Source organism: Truncatella angustata (genome assembly GCF_020726525.1).
Source record: "Truncatella angustata strain MPI-SDFR-AT-0073 chromosome Unknown BKA67scaffold_9, whole genome shotgun sequence".
Lineage (NCBI taxonomy): Eukaryota > Fungi > Ascomycota > Sordariomycetes > Amphisphaeriales > Sporocadaceae > Truncatella > Truncatella angustata.
In genome coordinates this window covers 2,332,497-2,355,828 of record NW_025763389.1, presented here as the reverse complement: position 1 = coordinate 2,355,828, position 23,332 = coordinate 2,332,497, and the positions used below count along the sequence as shown (strand labels likewise).

At 50.5% G+C, this 23,332-nt stretch overlaps 5 protein-coding genes across 5 annotated transcripts; 3 read left to right on the top strand and 2 right to left on the bottom strand.

Annotated features, from left to right (window-relative positions):
- Window positions 1-638: 638 nt before the first annotated feature.
- On the top strand, window positions 639-1,447 carry BKA67DRAFT_540691 (ribosomal protein L34e-domain-containing protein; the record flags this gene model as incomplete). The annotated part of the gene is made up of 3 exons (XM_046100811.1): window positions 639-676; window positions 898-994; window positions 1,256-1,447. 3 exons carry the CDS (start codon window positions 639-641, stop codon window positions 1,445-1,447), a joined length of 327 nt encoding a protein of 108 aa, XP_045953756.1.
- Window positions 1,448-2,109: 662 nt separating this feature from the next.
- BKA67DRAFT_663579 (uncharacterized protein) lies at window positions 2,110-2,883 on the bottom strand (the record flags this gene model as incomplete). Its single annotated transcript, XM_046108207.1, has 1 exon — window positions 2,110-2,883. One exon carries the CDS (start codon window positions 2,881-2,883, stop codon window positions 2,110-2,112), a length of 774 nt encoding a protein of 257 aa, XP_045953755.1.
- Window positions 2,884-4,541: 1,658 nt separating this feature from the next.
- On the top strand, window positions 4,542-6,507 carry BKA67DRAFT_540689 (uncharacterized protein; the record flags this gene model as incomplete). The annotated part of the gene is made up of 3 exons (XM_046100810.1): window positions 4,542-4,566; window positions 4,635-6,202; window positions 6,253-6,507. The coding sequence occupies 3 exons, from the start codon at window positions 4,542-4,544 to the stop codon at window positions 6,505-6,507; spliced, it is 1,848 nt and encodes a 615-aa protein (XP_045953754.1).
- A 2,347-nt stretch (window positions 6,508-8,854) lies between these two features.
- Window positions 8,855-9,295, top strand: BKA67DRAFT_663576 (uncharacterized protein; the record flags this gene model as incomplete). Its single annotated transcript, XM_046108206.1, has 1 exon — window positions 8,855-9,295. One exon carries the CDS (start codon window positions 8,855-8,857, stop codon window positions 9,293-9,295), a length of 441 nt encoding a protein of 146 aa, XP_045953753.1.
- A 2,956-nt stretch (window positions 9,296-12,251) lies between these two features.
- BKA67DRAFT_595288 (fungal-specific transcription factor domain-containing protein) lies at window positions 12,252-16,037 on the bottom strand (the record flags this gene model as incomplete). The annotated part of the gene is made up of 3 exons (XM_046105148.1): window positions 12,252-12,337; window positions 12,411-15,761; window positions 15,977-16,037. The coding sequence occupies 3 exons, from the start codon at window positions 16,035-16,037 to the stop codon at window positions 12,252-12,254; spliced, it is 3,498 nt and encodes a 1,165-aa protein (XP_045953752.1).
- Window positions 16,038-23,332: the final 7,295 nt, after the last annotated feature.

Genomic DNA, 23,332 nt, shown 5'->3' with positions numbered 1-23,332 from the left:
CTCGACAGTATGTTTGACTGGTCGGTTCCGCGCCGCGAGCCGGTCGCGATGGACCTATTAGTATTGGTCGCAGTCCGAGATGAGATCAATGGCTTTCCCGCTGTAGCAGCACCGGATGGAATTATAGATTGCTTCGTGTGTTGTGGTCGAGGTCACGCGAAAGGTTGATGCCAATGACCTTTGCGGACTTTGCGTTGAGGTGGATGATAGTAACCGTCGCCTCCCACGTCTCGAAAAAAGTTCCGAGCTAGTTAGTGTAGAGAAAGTCGCGATGCTATTGATGGAACGGAGCAGCCTTGAGCCGCACGTGACCTGAGGACCAAGCAGCGTCCCCACCCTGGCGCACAGCAAAATGGCCCAAGCTCTTTAGTTGTGGCTTGACCATGTCAAGTTGAGGCGTAAGGTTATCTCTCACGAGAGGTGGCGGTGCGAAACCCCTCCAAGCTCCACAACCTGCACGGTCCGTCGCTTGATTGGCTGGATTATCAACGGCACACCCCCCACAATCATGTTCGCAAATTCGGGCAACAAGTTCAATTTTCCGGAAGAGCAGACCAGACAAAAACGATTTTCGAGATTCATCCACCCAACGCCGACAACCTCTCGACAGCAGTCTCACCACTGACAATACCGCCAAGATGCCGAACAACAGAGTCACCTACCGCCGCCGCAACCCGTACGTTTGATTTTTGAATCCGCTGCTGTTCCTGCCCTCCCCAGATCTCGACCCTTCCCACGGCTCGAAACTCGTCAGAGGAGACCGATGGCATGGGGAGAAGAAGAAAAAAAAGTAGTGAGGCTAATATTGCGATTCTAGTTACAACACCACATCAAACAACACCAGGCAAGTCCATCCGTTTTCTTGGCTCAATCGACAATCTGCTAACTCTGCCTTAGAATTGTCAAGACCCCTGGTGGTGAGCTCCGTGCCCTGCACATCAACAAGCGAGGAACTGCTCCCAAGTGCGGTGACTGCGGTACCAAGCTCCCCGGTGTAAGTTTCCGATAACCCGAAAAGCCATGAATCCATGAGCGTCGAGGACAAACTATTCGACCCTTGCTTGGCCGCGACAATTCTTGAATGAATTGTGCACTCTGGTCACGAACCAGGAAGCATGGTCATGTTCTGCCGCTCGGCACCTACCATGCAGTCCGGTTCGTGACCGGATGGATGAACGGCACATGCCTCGATTACGCGCTCATGGATTATGGCTTTTTTTCTTCGCCGTGTGACACATACTAATACCACAATCAGGTCCCTGCCCTCCGACCCCGCGAGTACGCTCAGCTCTCCCACCCCAAGAAGACTGTCCAGCGCGCATACGGTGGTTCCAGATGCGGTAACTGCGTTCGCGACCGCATCGTCCGCGCTTTCCTGATCGAGGAGCAGAAGATCGTCAAGAAGGTGCTGAAGGAGCAGGAGGGCGCCAACAAGGGCAAGAAATAAATGGACACTTTCACGACAAAAAGGGAATGAAATGGTGGCATGATTTTGGGTCGTCTACGTTGCTTTAGGTGTTCATCTGGGGACAGGGCATTTCCATGTACAAAGGACCCGCATCTGCAAAAAAGAGTTCCACGGCTGTTTCTAGGGCGTCTTTGAGTGTCTAGAGGATCCGAATGCTATAATCGACATTGGGACATCACACCACATCTTTTCGAGCACAAGTGAAATTGTTCTTGTAAGCCCCATCCTACCACACGCGGCCCAGCGATTCTTGTGCCTATACACGTTGGTCCGTGATAGTCCGGCCTGGAATACCGTGGTTCCTGCACGTTTTTCCACAACACGTCCCATGATCTTAAGTCTGTTTCAACGGGATGCACCCTGTCTATTCCATCATGCCTCGTAGGGAATTACGGGCAACCCTTCGTTGGGGACTGCGTTGTCACATGTTGCAATCTCAGTCGCCTGATTTGTACCGTTGCTGAGATATCTACCACTTCAACGAGTAGAGAGAGTCACTCGTAACCGCTATCCGTAGATCTGCCGCCATTCACGTCAACACGTTTTACGTGACGTTGGAAATCCATTATATACAATTTTGTACAGACGTCATGTAGCCCACTCGTTAGTGAGCTGGCCACATCCTGACACATGTCTTTGATTTACTCATGCGTCATGTCTCCCTCGTCACCTTCTCCAGCGCCTTTGCCCTCGACCCAGCCGATGGGTATGAGCGCAGCCGCGACATCGTCGACACCCCTCTCTGTTGCTAGCAGATTGAACTGTGCCGCCGCATTCCTCGTATCCAACACCTCGACACGTATGCCCATCGCGCTGATCGCCTTCCTGAGCTCCGGACTCAGGGGTCGGTTTTCCTGTCCCAGCCCCATGACCAGGATATCTGGCCTCGGGTATATCTGAGCCAGCAGATTCAGGCTTTCCGGGTGGATGTCGAACTGGCCCTTCTTGTTCAGGAGCCGGAAGTTCGTCTTCGGTGATCTTGTCGGAGGCGACGACGAGGAGAAATCCCACGGCCTCCACCCAAAGGCCTCGCCGCTCACGAGGAGCACGCCCGAGCCGTCCGTCACCCGGGTGCCGTTGTTGAGCTGGAACCCCGAGGACATGGTGATGTCGACCGCCGTCGACGGCGCGGGTGTGTTGGCGAGGACGTCGAGTTGTGCCAGCGATGTGGCGGCCGGGTTGCCGCCGGGCATATCTGCGCGCTCCGCACCTCTCCGTGAGCTTGTGTGAAACGACGACGACGACGATGTCGGTGTTTGACGGGCAGAAATGCTCGTTGTGCTTTGCTGTAAGCTTGGGCGCAGTGCTCGTACTGCTGTGGAAATGCCTGCGCGCTGTGACGGGCGGCGGGCGGCTTGTCGCAGGGCAGAGCTAGATGCACCAGCGGCGCGACATACTCGTAATGTAGAAGCCATAGTATTTTTTGGCAATTGTATGTATCACCGTGGAACGCGGATTGGCATTATCAGAGTAGTTCGAGTGCTATGCGTGCGTCTCTTCCAGAGCTGAGCAACGCTGGAAGTTCGCTTGAACGTCATCGACCAAAGAAAAAAAGTGTCGGCGTTTTTGGAGCTCTCAAAACCGATCCACTAAGCTTAGAATTGACCATCCCCGTGCTGCCACAGTACCAAAGTCTGTAGTTCACCGAGGACTGCATACAGCCAAGCGCAAACATGACAGTGGATTCTCGATTGTCGAAATCGCTATAGTTCTGAAACTTACAAGACTTTCAATCCCGCCTTCCGTGCAGCTCAGCTACCAGTCCGCTTATTCCTACCAACGTTGGGCTTCTTATGTTGAGTTGTCGCATGGATGAACAATGGCGAGCTACGGTAAGGGAGGTACCGACTCCGTTTGACCACCAAGATGGCCCTATCACCGATGCTGCAACCACACGTGGTTTACTCACCTTTTGAAAGGCGTCCTCTTCGAAGTGATCCAAGCTCCAAAATTCCCTTCAACCCGAAATAGGGGAGGGGGAACTAAGAAACCAATCGAAAAGTATGATTGCTACGTACACCTTGCTTGTGTGACAAAAGCACGGATACTAGCGGTTCTAAGGACCAGGAAAAGATCATCACCTATGTGCTTACCTTCACCAAATGGCCAATGTGGGAGTTTGGAACCCCTCCATGTTTTGACAAGGAAGAATGCTGGATTTCTCTCAAGCACGTGGAACGATATGCAATGGCGATATGCCCAACACGCTCATACCGCGATGAGAAGGACCGTGACAATCTCGCCAACAGCCGACTATAGAAGACTTCTGGAATTGTTCCTCGGTGGATTGATCTCTTCACAAATGGCGGAAATTGGCGGGGCCAAGAATGGAGTACAGCCTTATAACCCCTGGCGGGTTCACGACAGCTATTGGTTGGCCGTGTCCTAGTCCAATCACAGCCTTTTTCAGAGCCACATTTCCCACGTTGGGCTGCCATGACGATTCGTTGGACAACGGAAGCTATGACATCGTTCTCAAGAAATATTGTTTAAAGTTACGGCATCTGCTCCTCCGGGTACCGGCCCCCCGAGAGCTCATCAACAAAGGATCAGCTCGCAATTATTTCTATTCCATCTGTTTCATGTGTCAATCCTCCGTCGCACGCCAAAGCTTCATGTTCTCGTTCTGCTCATTGCTTGATCATACCAGATTGCGAAACTCCGGCTGACAGGAAGCCCATTATTGCCTCTCCGGAGGCCGACCGGGTGGTGAAGGCGCTGTTAAGTCGCGACCCAGTTTCTCAAGTCGTGCTTTCGAAAAGAATTATTGCAGGGCATATCATTCTATTGTCGCATCGAGCTAGACCTTGTAGCAGTGCTCTTGCCACGTTTGCCTAGTGCTGCAATTTCTGTTACGTGGAGTCACCAAAGTAGACAAAGCTTGCCAACGCTCAAACACAGCCAAGTAAGACAGTTACTTTTTGGAGTTGAGCCAGAACAAGAGTTACATGACAAATACCTGGCATTCTTTCTTCAATTTTTGAAAATATTCTCTTACACTATCCGGCCATCTTAAGATACTAACGTGCTTCGAGATACATCATCTCGAAGACCGGATTGTCGCCAGTTCCGTATGGCTCAGCCGCCGCAGGCCTATGGTGCGTCCGTAATTTCGTGACAGGATAGATCCTGCCAAACAAGGCGATCTGCTAATATCCTCTCCTAGATGCCGAAATCACAGATCCACCATTGCTCAAGGACAACTCCGAGATAAGGCCTTACAAAACAAACAGGTTTACTTATCCAAAAATCCGTGTATTCTTCCGACCTCGCCCAAAGATAGATGAATTTCCTCAAGACCCTGCCCCGTTGCCATTGCTTGTATTTATTCATGGCCTCGGCGGTTCGGTGGCCCAGTTTCATCCTCTGTTAACCAGTCTCGTTAATGTTGCATCCTGCTTGGCCGTGGACTTACCAGGATGTGGTCGTTCCGAATTCGCTCCCCGGGACTGGGAAGCTTACGAGACAGGCCATCTAGCTGAGCTGCTAGAGACGATCATCAATAGCTATCGCGACAAGGAGCGTGGTCAGGGGGTTGTATTAATTGGTCATAGCATGGGCACTGCACTTGCTGCCAGGCTCGCAAATAAGGAAGGCCGCCATGCAACAGACTTGCCTTCTCATGTTATGGGGCTCATTGGTATATGTCCCGTCAGTGGGCCTTTCTCGCGAGAGAAGACAACAATATTCCGAAGACTCTTGTGGATCCCGACATGGTTATTTGACCTTTGGCGCAAGTGGGACCAGAGAGGAGGCCCAGAGAGCGCAAGCGTCAGTCGGTTTGTCGGTCCAGAGGCAGATGTTGTGTGCAGAACGTTGCAAGACCGATTTAACAAACAAAGTCGAACTGCTGTTTTCCGACGCATGGCTTGGGGTAGTCTTCCTACGTATGCTGCCGGCGAGGCCTCAGGTGGCCTCTTTGGAGAGCCTACTTGGTCTGGGCTTGATATCCCGGTCTATCTCATCGGCGCCGAGAAGGATACCGTGACTTCACCTACTGAAGTTACCAAAATCGCCGAACTACTAAATTCCAAGAGGACATCTGTCATTAGCAAAGAATCAACATCTAGCGGCACACTTGGCGAATCTGCGGCACCCGTGGTTCCCACAGCCAAGCCGAGCGATCATCTTCCGGAATCGATTGGTGACATCACCGCTAATGACTTTGAGCGTAGACAGCTCTCGGCGAATGTAGAAGAAAGTTTCGAAGAGGCATCTACTCCACGAGACGCGGGAGAGTCTCCCGGTGCGATTCCTCACCAATCGTTGCACCCCAAAAAAGTTGTCAAGACAAGGATCATGCCAGCTCCTGCCACTCATGCAGTTCTATATAATCCAAAACAAGTCCGTGTTTTGTCGAGCCTGATCAGCGATTTCATGGTAGAACATATTTCTGGGAGGCTTGAATTTGGCTGGCAACTTCAACACCTTAATCGCCTGGGCAAATGGGAGCTGAAGAATTTGAAGAAGTGGCAAGCAATCCAGCCTGTTTCAAAACCCATCAACAACATTTTTCGTGCCATGAAAACCTTGCGTGAAGTGGACGAAGAGCATTCGCCGAAGAAGTTCTCAGAGCAATGGGGTGGTATCGTCAAGGACATCATCGACATCAGCAAAGACAACCCGGCCTACGATCCCAGAGGACTGGAACGTGAAGGTATTAAATACCACAAGTTTCCCACTGTCTCAAAGGTACCCCCAACAGACCAAGAGGTCGAGACCTTTGTCAATTTGGTAGGCTCCATAATGTTTTCCAGTCAGACAGAGCTAAATAACTTGTACAGGTCGATCAGGTCAGGGAGGACCAGAAAGTCCGAGCTCAGGAGCAAGGCTGGGAAGAGTATGCAATCGGCGTTCATTGTCATTACGGCTTTAACAGGACAGGCTTCTTCATCGTGTGCTATCTGGTAGAGAGATGCGGGCTCGGTGTCCAAGAAGCGATTGACATGTTTGCGAAAGCACGACCTAATGGCATCAGGCACTGCCATTTTTTGGACCGCCTAGAATACCGGTACTCTGATTTGAAAAATCAGTGTTAAGGGAAAATAATCTTACGGGCTACCCGGGTCTGCTCGTTGCACGACGATCGGCATCTTAAACATTGTGTATTGGTTTTCTTTTTCCTCCCCCCCCCCCCCCCCCCCCTTTTTCTTTTCTTTTTCTTTTTCGACAATTATGGGTTCCAACAGCGATTAGACAGGAGTTTCGAGCTTAGGAGTACAACGTGAGACTTTCCCATCTTCAGTTACGTAGTTCGTGCTTCTTCGATACCGCGACTACATGTGTGAGATCTTTTGAGCATGAATATACCGAGTGGGTCCGTAAACACAGGCCTTCATCTCATGACACTGGCGACGTTGTAGGCTCTTCCATTTCGAAGCGGCATCTATCATCGTGAAAATATTGCTTTTCGTATCTCACAACCTATGTAAGTGAGGTAGCGGCAAAGACGTGGTGTAAAGCAAGCTTTTCAAGTGTCATGGTTTCCTTTAAGTTGCTTCGAGTTGTGGAAAGGCTTACAACCTTGAGAGTCATCTCCGAAAACTAGGTCGTCAATATGACTGCAACTTTGTTTGGCAGCAGTATCCTTCCCCAATCCAAGACAACGCTCTTTATCACTGATATACTCTGATACATCAAGAACTCAAAATATCAAGCTCTCATAAGTCTCATGTCGCTCTTATCTCTTTCCGTCAGCACTTCCACAAAGTATTTACGATGTTCTCCATCGTTGTTGCTCGTGCCACGCCAGCTCCCGCTGGCCGCTTTGCCACTACCACTGCCCCATTTCAGAAACGCTATATATCATGGGCTACCTCTCAGCAGCCAAGTCCCGCCGCCTACGCTGCTGCTGCTGCTGCTGCCACTCGCACCAACAACACGCCTTCCGCAGCTGGGAGCAGATCTACCACTGCGTCCTACCAAACGAATTCGACCAGGAGCACTCCGCTCCGGCACATCGAGCACGACTTTGAGCAGTCGAGAGAGCAGGAGATGAGAGGGTCTGAGGGAGACTACAAGAAGGTGATCAAGGAATTAGGCCAGATTGTCGAGGACGCGGCGGGGGTGATATATTGAAGCATGTTGACGAATGTCCAGAGCGTCGTCTAAGGGTAGGAGGAAAGGAGAATTATGTGAGTGAGGGCCTCTTTTCAACCTCTGGATTGGACAAAGATGAAAATGGTTTCATACACGTTCGATCTGGGGCCTCTTGGAAAGGAATTATTTTAGATAGACTATTTTCGCATGGATTATCCGTAATCTAGCATAATACTATGGGTACAAACCGGACTGTCTGAGCTTCCTGAAATGCGAAATGGAGAATTGGCTCCCATCGCGCTGGGTTCAACTGCTGCGATAGTCCCGACTGATTTGACGGCAACTCAACGAATATTATGTTTGGGGTACAGACGAGCTCAAGCGCCGCTTTGAAGAAGATCACCGCAGCCGCCGGACCTGAGCATTGGAGAAAGTCCCGTCTCAGGTGGATAGCGCCGTTCGCTGAAACTCCGGTGCGGTTCTAGCACAACGCACTCTGCGGCGCGGCACCTCGCGGGCTAGTGATCAGACCCCTCGTTGGCTGCGCATTTGATGACTTTGTAGCGTTGGCATTGTGTGGAAAGTTGGACCCCGAAATGTGTGAAGACCGGACAAGTGCGGAGAGGGCGTCGAACGCTATGATTATCGGTCTAGCTGCGCGAATGCGACCAGCGTGTCCGAACTTGACGAGCACCGTTTGGCACGATTAGCAAAAATGCAGCCGCATATAGGCTTTGTTGCACAAAACTCGAGGTCATCTCGTTCCGAAAAGACAACATGAGCGCTCGAGTTTGCACTTCACACGAATTCCTTTTTTAATTGTTTTTCCAATAATCAACTTCTTGGATCATTGCCTCTAGGCGCAGAGGTCGTCTTTTGGTGAAGGCCGGCTGCTGCGCACGTTGGAAAGCGGACACACCTATTTTAGGGGTCGGATCACTGACGTCCAAAATCATCGGACGAAGACCATTCGCCTGAAAAAGAGGACTAACCTGGAGCTTAGACTCTCCAAGCCGTAAGACATGCAACTGCTCGTACATTGAGCAACATAGCCATCGTATACCGCAGCTTGGACTTGTCGGTGCAGCACCGTGGATAGTCACCGCGATAGTTTCAGGAGGAAATGGATGGCCTCTTAGATACCTGTGTTCGCAGCCAATATCCTGAATATATAAGGATGAGTATTCCTGGCTTTGAATAGAACCTCTTGTACGATATCAATCATCTTATCAAAGCATCAATACCATAGCGAACCATCTACAACCAAAGACACACATAAGCTCCGTGCAAACTTTCATATACGGTCCTTCCTCACCACAAAGAACCCAGTTCAACTCAACCTTCACAATGGCCCCCGTCCAGACCAGCATTTCCACCCCCATGCCCGCCGGCACCTCCGCCTCGGCCGTCATCGCCGTCCTGCACGACCACGACCAGTACATCAAGATGGCGTGCCCGCAGCACATCTCCTACAAGCTGGTCTCGGGGACACCCGGCGCCGGCCTCGACGCCGCCTGCGTCTACGAGGTGACGGACAAGAAGCCCATCGGCCAGACCACGTACCCCATGACGCTGACCAACCGGGCGGGCGGCATCGACGCCTTCATCGACGGCAAGGCCCCGACGGGGGCCATCCGCCTCGAGAGCGCGTGGCGCGTTGTCGGCGACAAGATCGAGGAGACCGTCACCATCGACTCCAACATGCTCATGAACAAGATGATCAAATCCAACGTCGAGAAGAGCCACCCGGCGCAGCACCAGGGCCTCATCCAGGCTGTCAGGGCTTGAAAAGGGTGAGGTGGACGGGGTTCATGAAGGGGCTGGGAAGGGATTGAGATACCAAAATTGCGAGTTAGGATTAATATTATGATTTCAAAGTTATTGCTCATGCCACAAACCACTCCGTGAAAGTTTTATTGAGTGCCTTATTGTATTGTAACCTTATTTTGACGTCGTAGTTTGGTGATGTTACTAACCATATCAAACGCCGATAGCAGTTTGATTGACTTGGATGCTTTTTTGAGACGTTGTCATGTTCCCATGCCCAGCTGCATAACATGCAACGATTTTGACTGTACCTTTCTCAGCGGGCAGGTCGCACGTTGGAATTTCCACGCAAACGTTGGTGGAGGACCATTCCTGCGAATTCCCATAGAACACCCTTCGCTCAGACGCCCCCCAGTCACGCAGCGCCCAATGGACCACAGTCGGAAAAGTAAATAATATCACAACAAAGTTGGCCAGTATGCTGGGGTCTGAGCCTCCCAGGTAGGACGTAATCTGCAAGTGTGGATATCACGGATCAACATTGTCTCTCGCGAATAGGAACGAGCCAAGAATAGGTCACTGTGCATACATTGACCTGTGGAATCCTTACTATACAAAGTTCTGCCGTGGCTCGTACTTGGCATTGCTTCCAATCAGATAATCCAAAGAACATGATATAGAAATATGCACAGTGGTATCGCGGACACTGCTTGCAGGTGCTCATGAGGTGCATGGACTGACTTTGTTGGCCGAACCATTTAATGTCTCACTATTTTATTTACGGGAAGCGAGTAGATTACACCAACAAACTATTGGTGAATCTTTAGAGTAAAACTGCCTGCATACGCACTGCAGCTGCAAATTGTCCAATCCGATGAAGTATCTGCACCGTCCTAGGCGTTCTTTCTGTTCAACACTTGACCTTCCAGGCACTTGAGTACCATGTCGCATTGAGGTGGGCTCTTGAGGTATCTCCGTAAGATGTTCGCGAACACCTTTGGCCACGGCGGCATTGCTACTCGCCAAGTCCCACGCTACAGCTTCGTCGGATGCGAACCTGACACGAGGTCCAGCTCCACGAGAATCCTCTCGCGATCAGATAACGGCGAGCATTGTCTATCATCTATTGAAACGATTTCACTAACCATGCATATTAGCACGAGCCTCAATTAAGGTAAGCAGTTAAAATATCTTGGTATCATCAAGTGTATAACGTCGACTTCAGGCAGGATCTCGAGTGTCTATTCTGGGGTGCAGTTGAACGACCAGCCGCTACAATGGCATCGCGGCCTGCGTGGCGATGTGAGAGAGCGATACATCCGGGGAGAGAGATATCTGTACCACTTGTAGTTCTACTGGGGCTAAACCACTCTTGTCTCTACATGACTAGCTCTTGAATTTCGCAGCGACATGAACAACAGCCACGTGCTGGGGACTGGACCGTCGACGCCCATTCCCAGAGCCTGCCTTGGGCCGAGTCCTTCAACCTTCTAGGACGTCTAAGCTATCGGCGGGCGACACCGAATACAAGCTAACGTCTCGAGCCTCACACAAACCCCAGCCGCCGCCGACTCGGCTGGGCGAAGTGGCGAGCGATGCGTAAGGAGTGCCCCCATTCATAAACTTACATTACAATGGAGACTACCTGTTGATCTATGGTGAGATGGATGTCACGCTCAATCCACAATACTGATACTCCGGATTCTCAACTCTCAATGCGTCATGGTTGAGTGCATGGTATCAGAACTTTCCGAGGAATGAAACAAGAGAGCCCAGCCGCATTGTAGCCAGCCATAGGGAAGGCAGAAACATTCATGTATATGAGTTAGTCTAGACCTTCTGATAAATAATATTCGTATGCAACAGTTTTCACTCGTCAGCAATATTCTCGGTCACGTTAAATTATAGCATTATTTTGAAATGTAAAGTTTTTTCTTCTTCTTCTCTTATCTTCATGGATATCTTCTGCCATGAAGACTGATGTCCAGTGGATTGGATCCTTCTAGACACATATATGTAGGATACAAACCATACGGAGCCACCGGAATTGTAGAGCAGCATTGTGCTGACACTGTTTTTTTTAGCAATCCATCTGAACCAGCCAGTTGTGTCTTTCAGTTCGTGGCTGAAGAGCCTACATACACGCACCGTATTTTCCTATTTGCCACAAGTGAACACTGTCAACTAAATTTGTTGGGAACAACTCCTGCAACCGCCCTATATATCCTGCCCCATGGGAACGGTTGAAGTGTAAACGTTATGCTTAACTTGTCCCATGTTTTCTGTTTTCATAATAACTTGCTCTCCTATATTTTCGTTTAATTCATTGACTTGTTTGTCTTCGTTCGCAAAATGTGTTTGGCATCGTGATCGTATGCTTCATTATGTTCGTTCCCAAATATCTGCCGTCGTCCATGGATGGGCAAAACACGGCGGCCAAATCATCATAGTACACCATGACGATGATTTTGATTGACAACCAGATGAACATGGTCGACGGATGGCCTGATCGGAGGCGTTGCGCAACAGATGTTTGACCGCTCCCCAATTCGCAACTGCGGGGTCTAAATGAGGGGTGACTTGGCCAGACTTTTGTTGAAAAGAAGCTTTTGGCGAACCCCTCAGCTATACCCCTCAGATCGACCCCTCTCGGTTGCTTTCACTTTTTCGTTTTCCAGCTCAACAAGGCCCCCCTCGTTCAATTCCTGCTCTGACATGCCTTAAACAACGGTAATCAACAATGAAGAACGCAGATGCGACCAGGTTGCAGCGTCCATTTTCACAAATACTCGCCGCACCAACAGTAAGGATACATGGGGATAAATGCAACCTCTGAGATCTGTCTTAAGGGGTGAGCTGTGGTCTATGCCGGAATTGGGGAGTTTGGTATTGAAACCCAACCCAGTTTCAAGCAACATTTTTGAAGCATTGTTCGACGGCGACTTGAGAGCGCTTGTCATGGACAACCAACAGAACCTCAATCGCTGGAAAGCACCGATTTCTCAGCACGAGCTCGCATGTGATTGGCGTGAGTCTCGAGACAGCGGGCCATCAAATGCGTGACTGAGAACGAATCTAGTCAGCAAGACCAATCATCAATTTTGGGGTAGTTAGTGAGGGGATTCTTCTGACTTACCGGGCCACACAGCAGATTTATCCATCATATATGCTGTCAAGCGGAGAATCTTGGCAGCAAATCCGCTGTGGTCGTCCATCTGCATCCGAGCGTCGATTCCAGTATTGATATTGCCGCTCACAAGGTCTAGGCTCATTTTCATTTCGGCACTGTTGAGGACTTCTTGAACTTTGCTCAGAAGCTTCACATCCTCCTCCTCCAAAAGCATGATGGCAGGTACTTGGGCGAGATCTACGTCATCTTGTCCCAGCACTCCGAGATACCGGCCAACACGATCTTGCAAGGTCGCAATCCATTCAGCCAAGACTTGTGCACAATCAAACGCGCACAAGGCTGACTGCATGGGTAGTTCCTTGCTTGTAAAATCGGCGAAGGTGACACCAAGTTTGTCAGCCATCGCAAGTGAGTCCGCTGCATAAAATGCTGCTTTGCGCAGATGTTTCTCCCGCTTGGAGATAACCCGGTTTGATGGTTGCTGCATTTGGGGAAACTTGGCCGTAGCAAACTCTGGGGACGAAGATGCTTGGGTTGACGGCGAATCAACAAATACCGAACTGGCAACCGACACGTCGGATGGATCTGTCGATGATTCAGCGTTGGAAGCTGGCGAGTGCTGTGCGTGTTGAATGATCTCCGTCCCACGAGAAAGCTCCTCTGCTAGACCATCCCAGTCCCGTTGCCAGAACTTCTCCTTTGAGCGAGAAAGATTCACGAACAGTCTGACATATGCTAGATCCAATAGCGGTATCGAATCAGCGGACAACGGCCCCATGCCAAAGGGATTCGGCCGTTCTAAGCTATGGTGAGGGTTGCTGGCCCAAGCAGCTTGCCATGCCTTAAGTGCTGGTTCAATATGACGGTGCATCTTCTCAGTTTCCTCGTTGGTCCAGACCTTGTTATGGTGACGCTGGCGAGTTTCCCAGATGTAATTGTGTAACGCGTTGATCAAGACCAAGCACCCGAAGGTGCTTGGCCTCAATTCACTCTTGGGTATATCGCCCAGGTGTATGGATGATCCAAAAGGCTGATGGCCGTTCAAGGCTAACCTCTGCTGCTTGTCGTTCGCGCGGAGCAACTCACCAAGAGCGTCGTGGAAGGACATGCGGTTATGGCCGGCCGCGCGAACACCGCCTTTGAGTTGGAAGGCGGCAGTGCTCTCGGCGGCGAAGAACTCCTCGTCACATGGTAAGTCTAGGAGGATCTCCGAATTTGTCAAGGCTGGTGCATGATTGTAAGCAGAGACAAGCAGACTGGAAAGAATGAAGATGATGTAGAGCGTCCGTTTTCTCTCCTCCATGGTTTTCCACCTGAGCCACTCGGCGTGGTCTTCAGATTCGGCTTTGATTCCACTCCAACTACCCTCCGCATCGTTGAGTTGAAGATCACGGTTGTCAGGGGAGTCCAGATTGATTGGGCGTAACAGGCAAGCTGCTTGCGCCAGACTGACCAGAGCAGCGCAGTGGGTGGATGCTATGTCGCTCGCTGTCTTGTCGCCACAGTTGTGCCCATAGATGACGTTCAGGAGCATAGCCTGAACGAGCCAAAGCGGAGTATGGAGCGATGACTCGGAAGAACCGTGGTCGGACATTGGAGTTCGACGGAAATCGGCCTTTCGGACGTCTGCCTTACGACGTTCTTCCAGATATAGCTGGATCATTTTCTTGGCCATCTCAAACAATTCCTTGGACGGTGAAGGTTCGTGTTCGTAAAGAGCGCCGATGGCTGACATGGACAGGATGAGGCAGCCACTTCCTCCTACAGAGCTAACCTTGGAACTTGTGGACTTTGATGGCATGTCGAACGAAAGGGTCGGAACATGCAAAAACGGCATATGAGGGTGAAAATAACGAAGATAAGAGGCAACGTAACGTTGCAAATCATGAGTGCTGGGTAAATTCTTAGCATACTCCGGGATACTCTCTCCATAAAGCTGGTTCTGAGGGGACAGCGGAGAACTTGGCGTAGGAAAGGAGTATTTGCGTCCACCGAAAGATGGAACGCATTGCGAGAGGGCACTCACGATTGCGGCCCTGGTTGCTTCTGTGATGGTAGAAACCGGGGAATGTCCATGATGGCTACCTAGCGATGTAGGAGTCTCAGGACCATTGCCGAAGCTGTTGAGAGCTTGGCTCAAATTCTGCGTGCTCAGTCCAGAGATGGCCGATGGACTCAAGGAGCTCATTGATTGTGGCGGCGTCGAAAAGTATATGTTGTCTACGGGCTTCGAGGCCGGTGGCTGGGGTGACACTGGAGCCCCACCCAGGAGATCGGGGAAGACGGAGGCGCTCAGTTGGTCTAGAGAGAATGCGCTGCTGTTGGTGGTCGGCGGGCCCATGATGGCGGGCTGCCACATGGAACTGGTAGCTGCCGAGACGGCCGGATGGTTGGATCCATCTACCATGACATCGCTGATGCCGCTCTGGCTGGTCGTGCTCATGGCCGAGGGCGAGTTGCTCTCAATTGCATGCTCGTTTGGGTTGGTGAAAGACATATTCTGCTCAAATCCAGTCAACCAGTCGAAATTCTCATCCAAGTGCTGGCTGGTAGACACATCGTTCATACCCATGCCGAACGGGGAGGTCTGTTCCAGGGCCATGGAATGAGGGGATTCGCCATAGTGCAAGGCATTTGGGTTAATGGTTGTGCCAGGCTGGCCGAACAACAGACCTTCGAAGTCGAAGTCAGGCTGGCCGAAATTCAGAGCAGGAGCAGTCCGCAAGCCAGCGCCAAAGTCCATGTTATTGATGGCGTGTGTGTCTAGTTTGGGCAAGCCGTGAGACATGCCTCTCTGGCCCATGACGTTGGACATGCCACCAAAGGCGTGATCCATGTTGTGCATGGGCAGGCCAATGAGGCTCGCATGGCGGTTGTGTGAGGGCTGATGTTGGCTTCTGGCGACGGAAGCGTTGGCGGCGGCAATCATCTGCATGGCGGCATTGTCGACATGGCTGATGGTGTTTGCCCTTGGCCTCATGTTGGCGGCGGCGGCGGCGTTGGCGGCGGCAGCAGTGGCGGCATTGGCATTGGCAACGCTGTTCTGACGAGCTCGGCTCTTGGCCGGGGCGGTGCTGCTTGCGCTTTCACGACGGTTCCTCGGCCGGGACGACGGGGTCGTGGTCTGATGCAGCTTCTGCTGGTGACGCAGCAGCAGGTCTCTCCGGGCAAAACATCTTGCACACTCTGGACATTCAAATGGCTTTTCCTTGGTATGGGATCTCTCGTGTCGTTTCAGGTGCTCCAACCGAGCAAAGGAGCGCTGGCAAGTCGCGCAAACGTGAGGGCGCGGCTTGTCGGTCTTGGGCGGCGGGAAGTTGGGCGCTGCCTTTGCGGTATTTACAGTGATGGTAGAGGCTTGTAAGTGATTGTTAGTGAGTTCAGAGTAAATAAAAACAACTCTCGTGGCATGCGATGGGAGTTTGGCCTTGTTCCTTCTCGAGTGCCAGCACCGGCACCAGCACAAGCAGAAGCACCAGGGGGCGAATATTGCCATCCGTGGTGGGCGGTTGGCGAGGCTCGCGAGTGAGCAAAAGGAGGGGCACTCAAAGCAATGGTCAAGGTTTCCATACCGGTTTCATCTTTGGCAGCATTGCCCCCGGCGACAGCAGTAGAAGCGGACGAATTGGACATGACTACCGAGAGCGAAGTTGAAAGTCACAGTCTCAGCCGGGAATCTCAGAGCAAAGAGCAAAGAAACGAGAGATTCGAGCGAGAATAAGTTGACTGCTGGTGGTTTGAAAGTGGGATGTCGGGCGGTGGGCTGTCTTTGGTGGGGAGAAAGCTGGTAGCAGCGCGCACCAGATTCAGATGGACGGACTGCGGCTTATTGGAGGGGCGGCGGCGGGATCGGAAGGCGAGCAAGAGGCAGAGGGGAGCGCGGTGTTTCGGATGCCACTGCTCGCTAGCATGCTACTACGAACAATTGAATTGAAGAACAGCGTTTGCTCTGCTCTGCTCTGGTTAGAAACTGGGGCTTGCTCAGCGCTCTTCCGGTTCGATGATTCGATTTACAGGCCCCCAATTCAAGTGTTGCTTGTGTCGCTCGCTCGCTCGGCTAGACAGGTTAAAGAGAGCTGTGATAGGAATTGGAAAGAGTAAGTTGATCCCGACCTGGAGCTAGAACTTGAACATGAGACAGTCCTCGCTATTGGCTCTTGGTACAGTGCAGAGCACAGTCAACCTGCGGCCGGCCGTTACTTTTGAGTGGACTGGAAATTAACTAATTGGTCAAGTGACGCTCTCATTAATACCTGACGCTTTGGGTACTCTATACTTCGGTCCGACATTAGCATGTTATCCGGCTAGAGCCAAGGCCAGGGTCAGGGTCAGTCAGGGTCGAGGTCAAGAGGCCAAGAGGTCAAATGGTCAGGTTAGGCTCAACCGCACGCTAGCACTCTGTTCTCTCGGGCTGGAGTCATTCACTGTATGTCTTTGCACGGGCATCCGCCGCGATGCCCATGGAAATATGCTTGTCGCAGTATGCCGGAAGAGAATCCTTCTTCAGGAGCGCTCCTACCTTTCTGTGCCATCACAGGCACGACTTTCTGTCAATCGGCTGTGGGTGGGCTGGCCTGATTTGCTCGGGCTGAGGTTTGCCCGGCACCAATCGTGTGGCACAGGGATTTCCCACTCGTAGTATATGCGACATGCTCAATTTGTACCTAGCATCCTTTTGCGCTAGCGCTTCGATCTCTCCCTTTACCGAATAAAGTTTCAACTTCTGTTCCATACAGTTTCTGCATACTGAGGTCGTGTCGGCCTCGTTGCGGCAAACTCAATCTCCAGGTCTCTCACTCTCTCCCTGTCCCTCTCTCTCTCCCTCTCTCGCCCTCCCTACCTATCTACCCATCTATCTATCTATCTGCCAATGCTATGCTCCATGCTATTGAATGACATATCATGCTACCCGCCTGCCGAAGAGGAATTGTAATCCTATAACCGGCAGTGCATATTGTGCTTCGTCTTTTCCGTGGTTCACGACAATTCCTAACCCCATTGTTTGGATCCGTCCAGCGCCTAATTCATACATACTGGAGCCCATCGTTATCCTCATGGTATCCATAGATACGAATGCATCATGCCCAACGCTACAACAGGATGGATGGGTTTACTTAGCTTCAGTCGGCCAATCGCCGGCATCCGACATCGAATTCCTCGATTTCATCTTCTCTCGAGAAAGGACCCTGCTTGGAGGGGTACGACGGGAGTCCTCTGACTGGTTGGTTACACGGTGCGCTTGTGAATCAATTGATACTAGTCCCCTGCAGGCACCTTCATCGTGTCTTGGTCGAAAGTTGTCACTCCGAGTCTGGGCGCTCTATTACTTTGCCGCAAAGCTGCTCGTAAGTGAAATGCATTTGCATATTAACTATGACCACGGGTGAGTCGATCGTTTCATTCGAGCCCGGTCTCTTTGCATGGGTTGTGGCATCAAGCCGCATGCCCATTGATTGGTCCCGCTACCTAGCCTTTTCCCACTCCCCTCTTCGGCGCCTGCATCGAGTATGCACTTAGATGCCTTCAATCACTCCATGCTCGTTTCAATACACCCATCTGTTGCAGTCATGCATGCTTAGACAGCTAGACCTCCGGCCGTTTTCACCCTAAACGTGCGAGTCTCCAGACCCTCCGTGTATAACACCCGGTATTAACATTGGCAATATCGAGCTCATGTCCGCTACAGTCATTGAGCTCGGACAGCTTATGCTATACGCAATATGGTATACTGCTATCAACTGGGTCCGACCAAGTGCTCCAGCTCAACACTTCAAGAGACTACTGATTTCACATCGCATTTTCCCATGCACACACATTTCGCCCGTAGGATTACATTTGATGTTATGTAGCCAGAACTTCCAAGAACACGGACCCAAGACTCATACAATACAACCGGAGGCTAAGTACAGGCAGCGACGCACACTTCTTTCGAAACCCACTGCCTTGTGGGTCGCAGGCAGTGGCTTACTATGAATAGCCGCCGGAAATCGTAGTAGTATTCGCGCGGCTTGTTGTACAGAAAGCCAGTATATGACAGCAATGTTTACAACATGCCATCATATGGAAAAGTAAAACGCTATTTTAAAAATTACAAGGTCAAAGGCGAATCAACAAATTATTTAATCTGCCAAAGAATAAGCTCTGGCGCAAGACGTTCACTGTGCTGCTGCCGGGAAATCAAAGTACAATCCTGTGGTTGCTCACAAGCAGTGACTAGAATCATTGAAGAGGAGGTATTCAATAAGCGAGTCCAGCTCCGCAATGCTTACTCGTGACTCTGCTTGATTTGTTTTGGATTGCCGACATCACAGCGATATACAAATATTTCATATTGAGATATTGGTAAGCAATGCAACATTTACTGTATCGGCAAAAGCTTCACAGATAGGAGTCGATATGCAACACTTATGCAAGACAAGATCATGCCGATCGTTACCCGACAGAACCACTATTCCAGATCCTAAAGCCTTCGTGCTGATCTATTGATACGACTCTCAGCACAAGATGATTTCGACGTCAACCTGTCTTCACAGGGTCTACGAGGGGACAGCTCGCAGTCCAGCAACACATAGATTTATTTGAAGCTTATCACGAATCTTACAACTTTGTATTCGTATATGGTGCATCCAAGCTCTCTCTCAGCCGAGGCGATGCCGCGTTACTAGGGAATACCAGTAGCGCACAGCTTCCGTACTTTATGACACAGACACTGAAATGGTACCATATGGAGACCATGCACAACGACTTTCTGCGAGTCACAAGGCAGTGAGAACCCTTGCCCTGAACTCAATCGACCAATCGCCAGCTTGCAATACAATGAAACCTCAAGGGTTACGGCCAGGGTGACGTCTCGGATGGTCAGCCACTTCTTGCGCCAAAAGATTCGCCGTTTTAACAGCTTTCATCCTTAGTCATTATAGGAAAAGCCGCGTTCCCGAGCACTATTTCGGAATCTGGCGGTGAAGCTGTGGAGAGCTTCATAGTCACTAACCTCAGACGATCAGATTCGCCTCAACAAAGTCCTCCAACACGATCCATAAACCCGCCAGGGAGTTCAAAAGGCTTTGACGGCCTGTGGCCGAAGCTTAGGGTAGTAATTGGTCTTAGCAGTATGGGGTATCAGCGGCTTAAGCTAAGAAAAGAACCCTGAGCTTGCCAGACACCCGCAAGGTGCCGCTTTGGCAAAGTTGGAAGCATAGTCTTGGCACACAATTCCCATTACCCACATAGCGGAACTACGCCAGCCATGCGTCGCAAATGCACTTGGTCGAATCTGCTGACAATTATCGTCATTGCAGCTTGGCTGATCCTCTCATGGCCTGCAAAAACACGGGCTCTTTACCGCTATTGACCACAATATCCGAGGACGCCACCAATGCAAGCCATACATGAAGTCATTTCCATAATCTGAAGCTTCTCAACGCGTTACGCGTGGCGGCAATAACGTTAGTCACATCAGTGCCGAGTCGCAAGGCATTCCACGACCCAGCGTCTGGTCGCACTGTCAAAATTGATGGTCATGGTTCTCTTGTGGTTTATTTACAGCTATAATCTAGGAAAGCCGCCTATATATTGCAGCGTTTGCAAATAGATTTCTGCTCAAGAAAAGAATCGTGTCAGCATTCAAGATCTCAGGGCCGAAAGTTCACAGTATCAGACTTTTGGCCTCGACACAGCGGGTCTCGGGACCGATTCCAGCTCATGATCCTGGAATTGCTCTTACGAAGCATTTCCACCTCATGAGGTCAGTCTTGCATGTGTCCTTGACAACGTCGGGAATATTCACTCTGAATATTGCAGACGGGGTGGTTCATGCGAGGTTCAACAGGGATACCTGGCTAGCCATTGAGCTATCGCAGGCTATTGCTACGAATGGCGAGGATTTCTATCCACGAAAACTTATTTCCGACCGTTGACTGCATGAGAGCTCAAGTTCGGGTTTCTCCAAATCTCCGATGCTTTGCTATGCCCATTTCATCCCACTTTTGAAGCTCCAACTTGGACTCGGCAATCTGGGGAAACATCCAGGGTCCAGAATGGGAACAGAGCTGGAAAGTTGAGAACTTTGAGATACTAACCACATGACACTTTCCATGACTGCCCACTACAAGATCACCCATTATCAGATTGAAGGTATCCCCGTGGACTAGCCAGAGTTACAAGAGATAATTCTACATGCCAATGCTGTGTTGTCTGGTCCGGATACATGTGGCCGAGGATGAAGCATAACCCATTCCCCAACTTTCTCCAAAAAAAAAAAAAGTCTATTTACCGGCAACACCTTCAGCAGTCCCCCATGATACTGTACGTTTTTACTCTACTCCTTCATAAATGAACCGCGGTCCAACCTTGGATAGTAAAATGCAATGATCCCGGTACTGCATCGAAACCTCACAGTATCACTGTTGAAGCTTTCATTCCTCACCTTGATCGGTTCTTGTGATTCGAACACTATAAGCACAGTTAAGAGCTATTAACCTTGGAGAACAGGTCCGCTCAAGAACCGACCGTTTCATCTCTTATGGCTGGGTCCCGGCCACTAAGTATCCAAACATTGGCGAGCAAGAGGAACCTAGCTATTACAAACACGTAAACAGGTAGCCGAACACATACGCCAACGGATTGAGAGAACTCAGGCCCACTGGTTCCGTCCAGACAGTATACAGTGATGTGAGTAGCCTAGCAGTGAAAAAAAAGACTGCTTATGCCAATATTGACCGTCAGTCATGCAGGGCGTTGCTTTGATTCGACCCCAACAACGCAACTGGGATGAGGTCTAGATTATGTCCATGTCTTAATCTTTCGCCGCCATGCACAGTAGTAAGCAGCCGTTACAGCATGAGTCTCGTGTAAAAAGCAAGGATCGGTCCGCTCAAGACTCCAGTAATCTGGTTGGTGTCAATGATTTCATCGGTGAGCACTCGGAATTGGAGATCGTCGACATGGCTCCAACTCAAACCCCTGTCTTCCCCAGACTTCACAACCACGCGATGCAAGCACTGTGCCATGGGGATTAGACTGGTCCTCATGCCTCTTTGGGGATGCCGGTTGGTGCAACCAAAAATTAGACCACACCTGATACCACAAACCAGCCGGCCACCTAATTTGGGAATACACCAGACTCTCATTAGTTAGTCATGCCCATTGCTGCAGGTGCGGAAGCCCTCACACCCGTTACCCGTTGACCATCTTTTCACGTTCTTCGCATTACAGCGGTCAGGCGTCTACTGTATGGCGTTGGCCGACTACCGGGCGATAGTGTTCCTGAGAGATGATACCAGTACTTCACGTCAGAAGCCGTGAACGAACATTATCATGTCAAACAAGGCTCTCCAGTGACGCTATCAACTTACCACATGGACAATATAACGTAGAACTCTGACTTCTGCACATGTCAGTGGCCGCTGAGTTCGTAATCCGCTGCAAAGACATGGGTCGATTTCGTATACAGTATGCAGTATGCAGTATGCAGCATTGGTATAAGTTTTCAATAACGGGAATTTTTGTTTACAGTCGTCCACAACTGTACATAAGAGAAAACAAATCATCGTGCAGAAGCCGATCTGCAAGCGCGGTTCTCGATATGTCATTATGCAGCCGGTTTGAGGCTACCTCCTCTACGTAGTAAGTATCTTGAGAAGAGCTGTTGATGATTGATTGTCAATTCGCCGTTAGGATGATTAAGGATTAAATCTCCGATTGAGTAGACCATCTTTCGAGATTGCATGCTACACAAGCAGTTCGGCACCGCTGACAGCTTCAAAGCTTGCCAAGAACGCATACTGCCGCGATGGCCTATCCAGTACCCTGATCGTGTAGGACAATTTGATTTTCTCCGAGTCTCGCTGTCTGTGGTGAACTACTGGTGGGATTTGATAGAAAACTCGGATAGAGTGAGACAGACAATTGGGCGAATGATACCTGCCGCTTCAGAAATGTGAGTGTTCGTCGGTCTTGCTAAACTCCGACTCAGCTCTCAGCGTCTGGCGGTGTTGAGCTGAGCTGGCAAAAATGACCTCACATAGCATCGACATACAACTTCGTCGCCACATTCGGCGCATCTTCCTCCCAGGAGGCGAATACAACCGATCGACCTTAGCAAGACATGCAATCTACTTTTTTTGATCACACTGCATGTACAGGAAAACATCTCTCATCGGTCGGTCGCAACAGCTGTCGTGCACCAGAGTTGCTGGCGCTAGAGGGCGTTTTGAAGAGCCGTTCCCACGCGGGTCGCTTTGCACGAGATGCTGTGGCATCAAGACCCGGAGAAAACTTTCACATCAACGTCCATCACTATATCCAGGTCTCACAGAAAACCCTCCGTGGATTCATTGTTTAGTTGTATCAATACCTTCTAGAAAAAAGGAATCCTTTCGAGAAGCTCAAACGCACACCCAGTAGGACCCTGATTTTCCAAACGATCGGCAAACTCGGGCGCCACTCGTCTTCCTTCTTAGGTGGCTTGCAGCCCAGGCCATCTCGGTGTGCTCCACACACACTCGATAGAGTTGGTTCACACGCATCTCCGTCCACTTGGCTTTTTTGTCCGCTGCAACGACGGGATATGTGCTCTAACTCTCTTGTTAGTCAAAAGTATGACGGGAACGTCGGCTAGAACTATGTGCCAAGCTTTGCATGAATGACTGCTGCGTAACGCGCAGTGACACCTAAAATTAAAAAAAATTAAAATAAAAAGTACTGCAAGTCGCGCGGATGACACCTCGTCGTTATGCTCTGGCGCATCTTAAAATATGTGGAGGTCCCAGAGCTATAGCCTGCTGTCGCTGCAGCCCATGTGTACATTGTACGCTGAAATCCGACACGCAACCGAGTCAACTCAGATGACGTCTGTTGCATCCTGCCGGGCTGTAGCTCTATGCCACCGTAGACCCAGTGGGAGACCCAGTGGGAGGCAGTGCTTCCAA